General features: G+C 44.5%; 1 protein-coding gene across 4 annotated transcripts in view; it reads right to left on the bottom strand.

Moving 5' to 3' along the window:
• FGFR3 (fibroblast growth factor receptor 3) overlaps nt 1–15,263 on the bottom strand; it is a 55,765-nt gene that overhangs the window by 12,031 nt on the left and 28,471 nt on the right. For 2 of the 4 annotated variants that reach the window (XM_051798563.1, XM_051798562.1), the window contains exons 4-7: nt 11,877–12,046; nt 7,140–7,263; nt 6,521–6,711; nt 1,977–2,121 (exon numbers count right to left, since the gene is read on the bottom strand). In XM_051798563.1, coding sequence (XP_051654523.1) covers nt 1,977–2,121; nt 6,521–6,711; nt 7,140–7,263; nt 11,877–12,046 — 630 coding nt within the window. Of the gene's footprint in view, nt 1–1,976; nt 2,122–3,213; nt 3,365–6,520; nt 6,712–7,139; nt 7,264–11,876; nt 12,047–15,263 lie in introns of all 4 variants that reach the window. The other 2 variants (XM_051798561.1, XM_051798560.1) reach the window with 1 other exon arrangement.

Consider the following 15,263-nt stretch of genomic DNA (forward strand, 5'->3'; position numbering starts at 1 on the left):
ATGTAGACCAGGGAAAGGCGCCATGGTAGGACTGGTTTTCTGTCCCACAAAGGCATGCTGGCATCAGAGGAACAGTCAGCAGTGGGAAACTTTATAATGAAGTCATGCCGGCGTGGGTAGCTCACTGATGGATCGTGTCACCACTGAGCAGCCCCTTCGGCAAGCAGCAGGAGCCTTTCCCTGGCAGCAGCAGTCTCCATGTCAGGTCATGGATGCTTGTGTCCAGGGGGACATGGGGAAGGGGCTGTCGGTGACAGTGGGGGCTGCACCAGCCTGTGTGCCAGCTGTGGAGGGCCTGATCCTGCCAAACAGCCATCCCTTCCTGTGAGAAAGGGGTACCAGATCTCCTGGGACCAGGCACTACGGTTGGTGCCACAGCTCTGCTGCCTTGGCTCACACTGTCTCGTTCTCTGCTCCACGTCCCTCCTCCCATAGCGTGGACGGGGGTTTACAAGTTGAGGTTCCCCAGACAGGCTGTATCCTGCACCCCCTCTGTGGAGGCCTGCTGCTGCACAGACAGCTGTCCTTCGCTGTGTCTGACTTCAAAATAAAGTTCTGCTTCAGGTTTTTTGGTGGGTTTTCTCCTGCTTATTCTTTGATAAAGTAAGAGGTGTAAATTCATACATAAAAACAGAGCATCAGTCGGTTGAGACAATATTGTGAGATTCTCAAAATAACAGAAACATTAGTCTTCTAACGAAAGGAGATGATTTCTCATCCAGTGCATGTCAGAAGCAGAAACAGGATCAGATCAGCTATTATAGAGCTGGCAAATAAACAGGAAAGATCAGCAGATCCCACCAGCTGCAGGGTCGGGCATGGAGGAGACCTTCTTAAGCCCCAGTAAAAGCGATTACACCCTAATCATCCGCACAGATAAAGTCAAGATTAGAAATGCCAAAGTTTCCAGTTCCTAAACACATCATGAGATGGATGTGTTGTGAGATGGACCCAAATGTGGTCTATGACTGGATGAGTCAGAGTGGGCTGTCCGGGATTTTGCATGCCTTTTCAGTAAGGGTCTATTGAACATACTCCAGGTCTTTTTCTGCACTCTGTGCAAGGCACAGCATATATGAGATTCAATATGACTGTTGCTAGTGCTTCTCTGGACCATGCTCTCCTGCCCTGTAGCTGGAGGCAGATTCTGCAGGTGAAGGGGCAGCACAGCCTCATTCCCCCTTTTGGAGAGCAGATCTCTCTGTTGCATATTCTGTGCTGGCTTCATTGTCAATAAGAGCTTTGCACATGAAAGGACCACAAAATCGAGGTCACTCTGGCCTCGGGTTTCAAGCCCACTGCAGCTTTCATCGATCCCAGCTGGAGCAGGCAGCATGCAATGCCCCTGGGAGCCAGGACTCCTGTGCTCTGTCTGCAGATGACTCTCCTTGACCTTCTGTTTGAGATCACTATCTTGGCCTGCTCATCCGTGAAGTGGAAATAATGCTACAGGCAGGGAAGGGTGTACTCACACCAGACACTTATGCATCTAATTTTAGGTTAAGATATGAGGTCAGACAGAAAGGATCCTTCATAAGATGATCCACAATCCATGTCCAATTTAGGTGCCCTGGATCATCTCATGGAGAGGCTTCCTTCTCTTACTGGCAGTGTAAGAAGACAAAATTCCTTATTTTGGCACCTAACAGTCTCCTAACAAAGAGGCTGTGAACATCTCCCTGCTATCTAGATAAAAAGCAAAAACCAAAACCCGTGCATTTTATTTATTTTATTTTATTTAGTATATTAATTAATATTTAATTTATTATAATATTTTATTTACTGCAATTATTTAAAATTTTAGATGCAGTGCAAAAACAGTCAGCTGCGAGTATGCAACAGGGGTCTGCAGAAAATCCCTCCCTGGAAAACACCCCTCTTCCAAGCAAGAGGCGGTCTGCGGGAACTTGGCATTTCTAAAGCAAAACATCAAGGCATCCTGGAGAGGGAAGAGAAGCCAGCACAGAAGGAAATACCTGGTAGCACCGTCAGCCAAGCAGAGTGATGTGAGAACCCAATAGAATTCCCTGCGAGACAAGTATATTCCCCAGCATCCTCAAAAGTAACATTTCGCAAGTACAGAATCTCTAGCTCCTTATCCGTTGTGTTAACACCTGCCGTCTACAGGGAAAAAAAACACACACATATAGAAAGAGGGAAAACAGAGAATAAGCCACATTCCCAGCAAGTGTGAGGACACCACAGGCAAATTTTAAAAGCAGATTAAGGTGGTTCTTTTTTTTTTATTTTTTTTTCCAATGGCCCATCTTCCACATTTATTTATTCATTCCCCTCTGCAACCTGTAGTCAAAAACAAACAAAAAAAAAAAGTTCCCTTCACCAGGTTCTTACTCTGTCCCACTAAAGAAGCATGCAAGCAAAAGCATCCAAATGAAAAATTGCCCCCACAATATGACTGACTTTGGGTTAGTAGGATGAGTACAGGGGTGGGGAAAGAAAGGAGGAAAGAGGAGAGAGAGGAAAGACAGTAAGAAAGGATAAAGGAGGGGAGATGTAGTGGGGAAAGATTCAAGTGCTGATCAGAGGAATATACAAACATTTTGGTTCATGAGTTCATTAAAAAATATAGAATTTTATAATTTTTTATCATTTCTTCAGTGGGCATCTCAGAGCCATATGTTGATTACACAGCCCTCGATACTGCAGTATAACTCCTGTTAAGAACTTTCCTGCAGTGGCACTGTACAACACAGCAGCCAAACCCTCCAGGCTGGAGTCAAAACCCAGAGCCCAGGAGACTGCTGTTGTTCTTTAGTTAACATGTTTGCTTGCACGAGCCAATGTTGATATTTATTTCTCCATTACTTCTCCAAGGGACAGAACTGATTATATCAGTTTTACGGGTGAAAAACTTGAAACAGCTTGGTTTTTCAGAGCTTTGAACGTCAGAGGTCATTAACATGCAATTCTGTTATCAGCACTCAATTGTAAGGAAGGGAAAGGAACTGAAGTATGAAGAGTTGATAGCAAAATTTGACAGTCATTTTATTGTGGGAATTTTTCCATGGCAATTGCTGTATAGGCGTTACATTCTTGTAAAAAAAAATTAGCAAGGAAATAAGATAAAGCCATTCAGCGTCAGTTGACAGGGTATAATACAAAATGAATAGTAATTTTAATCACTAGATTCTTAAAAATGTTATAGCTCATTCTTGCAGTTGCCAGGCCCTTGGGACAGAGTCTATGGTTTACCTGGTTTTGGTTTGCGAATGTGGAGCCAAAATGGCTTTTCGGCTATGCCTACGAAATTGTTGGCTCTACACAGATATTCTCCTTCATCTTGTTCTGTCACATTGAACAGATTTAGGTTAGCATCGGCTTCAGCGCTTTTACTGATCCAAGACTGCAGGAATAGACAGAAACCTGAACTTCAGTAAACCAAACAATACCTCCTTCGCACCTACATCAGACAGGATTGACTGTGCACAGCAGGTTTCTTTTCAGCTGTGGCAACATCCCCAGCTCACCCTGTGGCGAGACACCTAACCCAGGACCTAAATGATGAAGAGAAGTTGCATTTGGCCCCCAAAACACGTGCAGATGAACTCCCTTCCCTTCACACATGCGATTTCTTTTCTAAAACAGACCAGTTTCCCCCTTCTCCATCTCCTTGGTTTCTCAACAACTCTTCAGACAGGAGCACCAGAGAAAGGGTTTAAGCAGAGATTTGTGTTTGCAACTCAGCCCAGCAAATACTGTTTCAATTATCAGATTCCAAAATAGAATTTGGAAACAAAATATAAGCAGTGGCGGTCTGAAACTCGCTGCTGACTTTGCCTTTCAGAAATTAGCTGTAATTTTTTCCACTGCTTATAGGAGCCTCTTCTTTACTAAATAAAGTGGTGCATATAAATCAAACGAAGTTCAGACTCTTAAGCAAGGGGTTTATTTATCTTCTTCCATGCTGCCACAACAGCACATCAGTTTTTTCCCTAAACACTAAACAGTTGTTTTTATTTTGGCTGAAAATGCACAACTGTTTTAAGTGGCCTCAGAAGAAGCTTCAGTTCTGGAAATGAAAATAAAACAATTCTCTTCTCAGTTTTGGTCTTATGCTCTCCAACTTAGTCTTGATGCCTTCCATTTCAAGGCCTGATCCTGCCAATATGACTTGCAGCCCATTAAAATCATCAGAGCAGCCAGCTCTGATAGGTTATTAACTGAACCCAGAGGAGGCACCAGGAGAGCCCCAGTGTCCATGTCTGATGACAAATACCACTGTTTTTGACCTGATCTCATCTCTAAGGCTTAAGTGCTGGCAAGTTTGTCTGCCCTCACTAGTGGGGAAACGTGCCTGCCTGCTGTTGCTGCCTTGTTTATAATTAAACTGGGCATGTTTCAATGCAGAACGTACAATTTAGCCTTTGACAAAGCTTGGGCACAGTGTTGCCAGCACCCCCTGTAACTGGAATGCATTTAGTGCTCTTCTGCAAAGAAAAAGGGTTTTTCTTTGATCACGAATTAGCCCAGGCTTTCAGGAACTGATGCAGGTGATGGCTTGGTTTTGTCAAGCTGTTTAAAAAATGGGTTGAAAGTACAGCATTCAACTTATCCATCTGGACTGGTGTGGGGTTTTACACCCCCCCCCCCCCCACTTTAGATGGGGGTGGGGGGAAATTTCATGTGCTAAGCACCACTCTGTCCCCCTCATGCAATGGAGACTGGGATATTCCCCGTACATAAACTGCCCCATAGCAGCTCCTACACTCCACAAAATCTCCTAAAGGCAGAAGGGAAGGGCAGGCTGATAAAAAATCCCTTATCTCCCTGCAGGCAGCACAGCACGGGGCAGGAGAGAGCCCCAAGATGACAGTGAGATCATTTTATCAGATATTTATTTATAAAAAACAAGCACACATACATTTAAAAAAAAAAAATCCCTGCAAAGCTGGGCCTGACACAGCTCTGTGGAGGCCCAGTGCTGGCACACAAAAGATGCATCCCAAAATGGAAATGCTCCGTGCCCCAGTGCTGATGCCGGCATTAATACAATTCAAAGCATTCCTGATTAACCAGAAGTAGTAAATAGACGTGTGCTGGTCCTATTCAGCAAAAAACATAAAACCAAACAAAACTCGTGCTTTCAAACGCCTGCCTGTGCTCCCCTTCGAGGAATGCGGAGCCTTTGCCGTTCACAGAAGAGAAGGTATTTGGCAATTCTAATTACCTAGCCACCCCGGTGCCGCTCCAGCTTAATTTTAAAACACTATTTATACGGACTATTTATATGTTCTTTGCCACAGCAAAATGGGAGCTTGTGCTTGTGACACAAGGCACTGTTCGCAGCGGCTCTGCAAACTTCCAAAAGGTAGCACTTTTTATCCCACGGGGAGACCACACACAGAGCTCGGAGACTATACGAGATGGCATGTGACACAACCAGCTATTCAGAGCTTGGTACTGGGCTGTGAAACCAGGGGGAAATTCAAATATGCATAATTCAAACACATTTGGAGAGATGGCGAGAAATAAAAAGTTTTATCAACTTGTGAGAAGCACATGTTGCCAGTCCTGAAGAACTGTCTCCAACCATTTCTTCCAACCAATCTGTTATTTCAATCTGTGTAATTATTTCCAGGGTCTCTGGCTTTTATTATCATGTATCTGGCTGAGTTACAGTTTTGTAGATACTGTCTGATAAGTGTTTGTTTTTTTTTTTAAACTTCATACAAAGAGAAGAAGGGTGTGTGCAGCAGGATGAGCATGGGGAATGTCCACACACAGGACAACCTCAGCTTGAAGCTGCAGAGATAAAATCTGCATTCAGCATGAACCTCAGAGTCAGAAAAACTCCATTTTGCCCTATATTTTTTAACAAACACCAACACATGATGTCCTTAATTATTTAAAAAGAAAACGGATTTTTGAGGTCTCATGTCTTTTCAACTCTCTATTCCCTACTTCTTATATTTATATTGGTTGAGGAGAACCAGACCCTCTGGCTTTGTTCTAGCTGTAATCTGCAAGTTCCCTTTCAAGAAAGCATTTCAGTAAAGTCTTACTATGTGAGCTTTTATTCAATTAAAAAAAAAAAGTTTTCCTGAGCACGGATAAGAGCAACGTTCACAAATGTTAGTGGGTGGACCAAGACTATCTTGGCTCTCAGGTGCTTGGTTGTTCAGCATTATTTAGTATGTGCATGTTGCAGTACGTTTATTTGGAAAAGGAAGAATGTGTTTTAGTTGGGAGACTTTTATTTTAACAAGCCCTGAAAATACCTCTATTGAAGCTGTAAAAAAAGGTTATTTTTACAATTTTAGGTCAAGTGCAATCTGACAGCTCCTTTATTATGCTGCATTTCTCACAATTACCTCAGCTCTTTCAACTACTTTGCTTATCTCTGCCACTACAGTAGTAGTGTTATCTCTGGCAAACAGAAGAGTTTGGAACATTGATTTTAGGACACTTTTGCTGTATTCCCTCCAAAATGCAGAGTGTTCCACGGCGCAGACTTACAGAAGGACTGCCCTGAGGGCGAGAAGAAGGAGCATGTACCAACCTTCAGCACCGTGACATATGGGGTCCCATCGGGTCCATACTTGCTGCCATTGACTTCCACGTGTTTCAGCCACTGGATATGAGGCTGGGCATCACTGTAGACCTTGCAGTGAAACTCCACATTGCTCCCTACCACCACGGTCTGGTTGGCAGGGAGCCCTGCTTGCAGGATGGGTCGGTGGGGTGACCTTTCTGAAAAACAGAAAAGAGAAGAAATCCTTCTACTTGTCCTTCTTCCAGCCAGTATTCTCCTCTGAAACCTCTATCTGCTGGCTTTTCAGCAGAAAGGGTGCAAAAAAGTTTTGTCCCCCACAGGTGTCCTGACCACCACCCTACCCAGTGCTTCTCAAGCCAAACAGAGAAGAACCACCAGGGAACAGAAGAGGCACTTCAGCCCTGCCATTCCTTTTCTGGCCCCTCTGTAGACTGGCTAAGTAATTTACTGATCACAGTTCTGAGCCTGAATTATTGGCCAAAAAGAAGTTTGTTGTTGCTTTTAGAAGACACATGATCCAGTACCTTGGGAAAGAAACTAAGCTCCTGCTTCTCATACCCTATCATGAAGCTATTCAACACCACCACCACAGATCAGTTGTAGAGAGAAAACAGTGAAATCTCACCTAATACATCAAGCTGGTACGTGTGCCTAATGCTTCCATATTTGTTCTCCACAACACAGGTGTAATTCCCTCGATCTGACGGCACAACACTCTCCATCACCAGGCTCCACTGCTGGTGTCGCAACTAGAAAAAAACAAACCATCAAGTTCGTGGTCAAGCACCCTCATCATCAGACCATTCAAACCAGTGAACAATCAGTGGGCTCCTACATACTTGGCCAGCATGAATGGACTCCAGAGTAGGCCTGAACATCACAAGGACCCATTACAAGGGTCATTAAAGTCTGAGAAAAGGCATTAAGACCAATGTAAAAATGATGCAACAGAAGGTAACACACTGAGATTTCAATGGGGACTTCTACATGCTTCCACAATAACCACAATAATGAAACCAGCTGACAGCTGAACATGGCACCTCTCATTAGAATAATGACTTCAGAAGGTATCAGGTAAGATAACTCCAATCTGCTGGTCCCCTCTGCCACTCTGGTCCAGAGGCTCTGTCAGCTCAAAACATTGTACTCTCAGTGTAGACCTTTACCAACTGCTACATATAATCCATAAGAAGACTATAAACAATAAAATCATACTTCTCACCCCACCTATAATATATTTTAAAATGTGTGTGTTATAGAGGCAACAGGTCACTGCATCTGTCTGAACAGAAATGGATGTCTATAACCGAGTCAGTCCCCTAAATTCCCTATAAGAAACAGGAGAAAACATGTCCAGCCTCAAGTCTGGTCCCTAGGATGCTTGGTCAGCCCTTCTATTTTGGCACAGAGTTCTATACTAGCTGGTTTTCTGGATGTGGCTCATGTTAAGAAGGGTTGTTCAGTAGCAGAAGGGAAAGCACAACCCATGTCTCCACCTTGACCTGCTGCCCTGTGATCTCAGCTAGAATGTTTGTCTCTAATGACTATGAAGGAAATAACGGATATGGAAAGCAAATCTTGAATTAATACAGAAAGCAACCAACAGTAACAAAGATGACTTCAGGGGGCATAGTGTATGAAAGCTCTCCAAATCTCTGGATATTAATTTGATGCCTTCTGCCGCCCAAAGCAGAACATTTAACTTTATTAAATGTTTTGAAGGTGACCCCAAGGACACAGAAGCAGGAGATTACAATAGCACTGTGCTATAGTATGTCAAGGGCTGATGGAAAAAACAAGGGTGTAATTGCTCCTGGAGGTTTCTTGCTGCAGCAGGTGAACTCAAATATGAAGTCATTTAACCTCTTGTGCTACACATAAATTGCATCCACATGCTTCCCTTTAAAGGGCCAAGTTGCAATCAAAGCCAGAATTCTGCAAAGAGAAGGTTTAAAATCATAGGACTGGACAGCTTAAGTTGCAAGATGCACAAGCAAAAGTCATTTTAACAAAGCTCTGTAGATCTCTGCATCCCTGAAAACAGCACTGCTGAGCACCCCACTTTTCAGAGACCACTGAATATAGCATTTCCTTTCATTTCAGGCTATATGTAACAGGAGGCTGGGGCTAAACAGTCTGTACACACATCTCAGCTGTGGCAGATCTCTGGTCAGGTCTGACTGCACCTCTGCCCACCCAGGACAGCACAAATGGAAGAGCTCAGCGCAGAACCAACATTACACCTTTTGTAGAGCAACATCCCATTTGCTGCATCTCTGTAACTGTGTGGCAATTACAGGGTAAGAGAAGCTCTGAGAACAGGGAGCCTGGACCCCAAGTTCACAGCTGAACATACCAGACTGTCTCAGAAGTTTCAATGCAAATTTGTGGCTGTTCAGTGGCTCATTTCCATACTGGCTTGTCTCATAGTTGTGTCTAAAGGCCTCTTTTAATCCACTTTTCAGCATTGCAAAGTGTTTGCATGTTGAACCCCTAGGAGCTACTTCAAGGAAATGGGGCTCCAGACACATGGATGACTCCCTAGTCGGACCTGTATTATAAAATCAGGTCCAAATTAGTTGTTTTACTAAGGATGAACTTATATGACACTTTCAAAGAACTTCCTCAGGTTTGTGATGGGAACTTTGGACTCCGAACAGAGAGAAGAATCTGGGGGCACAGACTTACAGGGCAGAACTTGTTTGAAAACCCTTTGAGAAGCAACAAATTTGTTTTTTTAAGGTTGAGACTGACAGATTTAAAGGATAATAAAATGGGATGTTCCCAAGTTAGAATAGTCACTGCACTCGAAAGAATACTAGAAACATGAAGTGACTTAGTGTAGGCATTAATCAAGTGGGTGAGATACTGGAAATCCCTCTGGTTTATTTGGTGTTGTCATTCTTGGCTCCTTGTGAAACAAACATTTGCAGACACACTTGGAACCTTGTGTTTGCCAGACTGGTATGCAAGTCAGTGCAATGGTCTGGGGAAGGGATAATCCTCCATCTCCCCTCCCCCTCAATCTTCCCTTCTAGGGTCATTTAACACACACAGGCTTATGATATTAGAGATTCCAACAAGGATTTAACCATTAATGCTCTTTGGGAAATTTCATATGATAAGTCATATGAATTTCTTTACCAGTTAAGGATGAACTGTAACAAAACTAGGTTAGCCTGCCCTTCATGTTTTCAACACTCAGCCTTCTCTCTTGCAGGCTTTACGCCCAGCAGTCACACAGGGTCTAAATGCCATGTGCAAGCATCAGATGTGGAAGAGTGGTCAGCTTTCATTTGCTGACAACAGACTTCTCACAATCAACATTTAAACTCTTCCATGCACTGAAAACAAATGAGAACATTCCCAGCTCAGGGATTTCTGGGTTAAGACCAGACCTCGAGATGAAGTAAGCCAACCAAACTCTGCCAGATCTGGATCTTGCCCATTCTTTTCAAGCTGCCTAATCCTGTTATGAAGTTAAGTTGTAACAGGGAATTTAAATCTTAAATACATGAGATATCGAGCAGGTTTTCAATCTCCTTTTCTGGTTCAAATCTCAGCTGATACTTATCAGTATATTTATACTGGATGAGATTTATACTAGACTACTTACACCTAACTGTGACCCATGAGCAAAAGCAAGCAAATAAAGGAAGGAAAATTACAGAGAGAGAGAGATGTCTTTATATCAAAAATGGGACAAAGAACTACACCTAGACAGATAGAGAGCTTAAACCAATCTTCCTGTAATTGGCCTGACATTGCCTTCAAAAGCTCTTTTAAGCATTGGCTTGTTGCTGGAAGGTGTCCCTAGAGACACAAAGTACAGCGATGCCAAAGACTCACTACCATGTTGCAGAGGATTAAACGTGTCAATTTAAACTCAAAGATAGATTAAAACTCCTGGAAAGTGGGTAGGGGAATTGCTTTCAGCTTTAGATTTTATTCTGCAAGCATAATTTAGTGCAGCTGATGTCACATAGTTTAGTGAGAAGCCGTTGGAGCGGCGCACGCAAGCCTGAAAACACTTCATGATGATCCTTACAGCCTGCAATTAGTAAAAGATGCTTGTGCTTTGTGAATGTCATCTGCCGAAAAGCAGTTTACCCACAGGAGCTGACTCCCCACTTCTTTTTCCTCCATAACTTTTCAGAAGATCCAAACCTGAGCATGCGCTCAGCCTCATCCCGGTTGGAGTAGGGACAGGACTGAGAAGGGAGCTTCAAAGCCTTCACTGAAGCAATCACAAAAGGCTCTTTCAGGAACAGGTCTGAGCTAACAGGAAAGAAACAGCCCAAAACTGTGGGGAGGGAGGGCTTTTTTGAATCCTTCTCTGGTTTCTGGAGCACGGCACGCTTTGCGTGCCTGGTGCCCCTTCAAAACACTACGGATGTGGCAGGCATCAGCACATAGCTATTCCAAGTACTGATGAAAGTGCTTTCCTACAAGTCACCTTCTCTCCTGAGCGGCAGCCCAGGGATATGTCAGGGCTGGTACAGTGCAAACAAAAATTCTTGCTTAGGAGTCCCTCCTGCTATGATGATTTTGTTATAATCAGCTACTGCCAGTTTTGTTCTCCCCAAATAAAACAAAAAAAGAGTAAAATAGTCTTACTGTCACCTTAAGTAATAACAACAACAACAAAATCAGAGAAAAGCTGATTTTCCTTTTAAAATAATTCATCATATACAGTAGCACAGAAACTTATGGCTAATTAAATAGTTCGACTGCATTAAGGTTTAGTGTCCCTGAGCTCCATCTATAAACATGAGCCAGAGCATTTTCCAGAACACCTCATGGTAGAAAGGCAGGAGGGAACAGCCAAGGAGCAGATGCTATTACTCTGGCTACAAGGGAATCCAACACTTGACCAAGGGTCAGTGATTTATACCACAAAAATGTTAATGACTACCAGCATGAGTGTCCAGCTCTTTGGTGAGGTCCTTCCTATACCTTCAGAGGATACTGAATAGGTTTTCCTTGAAAGCTGGGAGTAGCTACAGCCTTGGTCTAACACATCTCAATGCACTGGGTTGATCTCCAGAAATTAGGACAGAAGTTTCTGCTCTTGCATTTTTATCATTGTTCACAATGCAACCATATACCCAGCCCCATTTCTACCTACTCCCTGAATGACCACTATAGACAAACTCAGAAGGAATTAGCCTTCAATCCCAAAGGACAGCAGTCCTTTTTAAAACTCTGGTGTCAAGCAATTCCTAAGGGTGCAGAAACCACCCTTGTTTCTACACAGTCAGGACAGTGCTCTTACACCCACCAACGCTAATCGCTGTGAAATACAATTTTATAGTTGGTAGAAAACTACTAACAAAAACTGAGATCCAAACCAAGTCCTTACCTTAATGCCCCCAATCCTATGCTCCCCTTTGAACTCTTTGCCGTTTTTCAGCCAGTAGATGGAAGGAGTTGGGTTTCCACCCGCTGGGCATCGGAAGCGAACGGTGTTGGCGGCGGGAACTGCCAGCAGCTTCTTCTCCATCTTATCTGGCCGGGTCCAGAAGGGGACACCTGAGAAAGGAAAAACCAAGTTGAACAGGCCCCTTTCTGCCACAGAGGATATCAGCTGGTGAGCAGATGCATTTGAGGAGGATTTGGCATGTGTGGAGTGACAGTTAAATTGCTACCTGCTGCAGTCAAGATAAATGACACAGAAACGCTTTCCAGCTAAATGACTCTCATAGACGTAGACAGGGTGTTTGCATTTTGGCTTTGTGATGAAAGGTTCATGACCAGGTTCTTGTCTTGGTAATGCCAGTATAAATCTAAAGTGGTTGCTTTTAAATCAACAAGTAGAGTTATCCCAGATCAGGATGAGAACCTGGCTTCAGCATGTAAAAAGATACAGACAATAGTAGCCAAGAAGCATAAACAGCAGAAAGATGTTAGAACTGTAAAAGAATGCTGATGGGCCAGCAAGGGAGCAGAGAAAAAGTGTGAGCTGAGTGCACTGGAAAATGTTCCTCCTCAGTGAGTACAAACGTAGTGTAGCCTCCTTAAGGGAAGGAAAGAAAAAAACGCGCCAGCGCCAAACTGGTTTATCATGTTTATGTTCTGTAAGTACGAGTGATTTTAGTTTTAAAGATTCATGTTACCTTTGAACAGGGATAAGTTTTAAAACACCAGTGTTAGCATGAGATACCTTTTATAATCTGCCTCAAGTACAGCTACGTTCCTTGGCTGTGTTACAAACATTACATATTAACTCCAAATTAAGGCAGCAGCAGCAGCAAACTCATTATACTTAAAAGAAAGAAAAAGTTTTTTAAAAAAGCCTCCTGAGCTTTCATTTCTGCTAAAGGAAACACTGCAGAGCTGTACATACTGTGTTTCTCCTGCCACACTGGGGCCACATCTAGCCCCCCAGGTCTGTGCTCCACGCTGAGGCCAAAGGGAGATGGGGGCAATGTGTTTGGCAGTGGGGGGGCAGTGTTTGGGCTATAAAGGAGGCAAAAAGGAGGCCAAGGAGGGTAAATGGCATCTCCTCCAGATGTGCAGGAAGTGCTCAGACATGGAGCACCCAAACCCACCAGTTGCAGAGACTTGTGTGCTTCTGGCCAAGACAAACTGAAGGTGCTGGCCCTTCAAGAATTGTCTTGGAGAACACAATGGCTGCCAAGGCTGTTGGGAAAGCATCACTGCTGGTCTCTCCTGCAACAGTGACGATGCTCAGGATCATCACCATCCAGCATCACAGCCCCATCTCAGCGCTACTCTGAAGCCTCTGTAATCCCCTTCCCCTTAATGACAACTGTGTACAAAGTTGTACCTCTTGCTGAATGCCTTTGAGATGCACAGGAGCTCTCTCCTTTCTCCAGCACTCCCCAGGTGCACTTAGCCCTAATGCATCTGGCTCCATGACACACATTTTGTTGCAATTCCAGGTAAGTCAGTGATGACTTGGTTTAAGTCCCCAGTGTCCCCCACACAGGCTCCCTGCTGCATTCCAGCTCCAGGGATATTGCAGGCAAGGTCATAAAGCTCAGCCAGGGCAATCTGTGCACCCACCTATTTTTAGCACCTACTAACACTCTCCTCGTGGTCCTCTGTCCTTGCAAAGCCCACCTGACCATGATGATCTGGATGTCAGGAGCTACATCCAGAAGGCCCTCCATTTGCTAGAGACATCGCTCTCATGGTTTATCTGCTTTCACACCTCTGCAACTGGATGTAGGTACCTCAGTAACGCTGTCCCAGGGAGGGAAATCCAGTACTGAGGGTTTGCATCTGCCCTCAGCCTCCCTTGCACAATGCTCTGTGATGCCTATCAGAGTCAGCCCCATGTATCAGAGGGATCTGTGCTCACCCATCCCGCGTACGCGCCTCATTTTTTAAACAACGAAACTGCTTAAGGGCCCTTTTCTTGCCAGGATGGCACCGGATACGGCAGGGGAACGGCTGGCACAGGCAGCAACAAAAGGAGGAATCCCCGCAATTCCCATGCTCCTGCAAAATCCCAGCTAAAAACTTCGCTCTGAACACATGACACATCCAGGGGGGGCCTCAAATACTACGTGAAAATGTGGGCTAAACCGGGACATCAGGTAGACATCTACCATTCCAAATGGTAGAACTGAACAAAAATGGGGAATATCCTCAAAAAATGTTAGAAGAGTGTGTGCAATCCCTGAAGAAAGAGCAGGTCTTGATGGTAAAATGCTTTTGCTATCAGATGAACTGGAAAGGGCAGAAACCAAGCAAAGGCTGGGCAAAACCCCAGGCAGCAGCAGGGGAGTAAATGTGGAGGAGGACACTTGGGGTGGTGTTGTGAAGGCTGAAGAGGAGGGAGCTCCAGAAACCACGTTGGGAGACGTCTGGTCTCTGGTTTCTGAAGCATGGGCTGTTTTCTGTCCGAACGCTTCCTTTTGGAGATGCACCCCGATTTCCTGGGGACTTCACAGGGCTACAAGGGAGAGTTATGGGAAAGGCCAGGCACAGATGGAAAAGTCCCCCTTTGCTACCACTAAGGAGGGCAGACAAATAACCTGCTGTTTGTTGTCTGATTAACATATCTGCCTACAATAAATTCCATTTTATGGTGCCCGTGACACTCACTGGGCACTGGGGTGTAACTGGATCGCATGGTCACCCTGCCAGGACCAGGGGCCTCCTTGTGCTGTGCTTTTTGGGATCCTTACCCTTTCCACACCAGCTGTGTGTGCTGCAGGGTGATGTTTTACCCCATTTTCTCACTCAAAAGATGAGTTTGAATCCCACAGGAGACCCATCAACTCACTGGTTGCAAATGCTGTCGCTGAAGCCAAGGGAGATTTTGCTATCAGACATCAGAGACAAGCAAGAAGGAGCCCAGGAAAGTTTCCAGCTGGGGATATTCTCCATATGGAGCAAAGGCAGGACTCGCTCCTGCCTCCTGCAATTAGACACAGCTTCTTCCCTGAGTGCTTTCCCTTCGTTTGGGTGCTCTTCTGTGAGACTCAGGGCTTGCCAGTGTGCCAAGACTCAAACAGGGCACCGCTCTCCAGTCAAACTGGAACTGGAAGAAAGCGTCTACACATTGAAAACAGTGCCTTTGTTCTCACTTGCCGGAGCAGCGAACAAAACATCCCTGCTTTTGGTTTGCTCTGCCCCCTGAGTCCTTTCATTACCACTTTTTAAGGGGCTGAAAATGTTGCTAACTCTTCTTTTCAAGCAAAGCTTGCAAAGCTCCAGAGACTTTTGGGAGCGGGAAAGGAGGAAGGATGAAAGACAGGAAAAATTTCTAGACCTG

This window comes from Manacus candei, unplaced genomic scaffold, assembly GCF_025592945.1.
Source record: "Manacus candei isolate 608988 ecotype Guabito, Panama unplaced genomic scaffold, ASM2559294v1 h1tg000048l, whole genome shotgun sequence".
NCBI lineage: Eukaryota > Metazoa > Chordata > Aves > Passeriformes > Pipridae > Manacus > Manacus candei.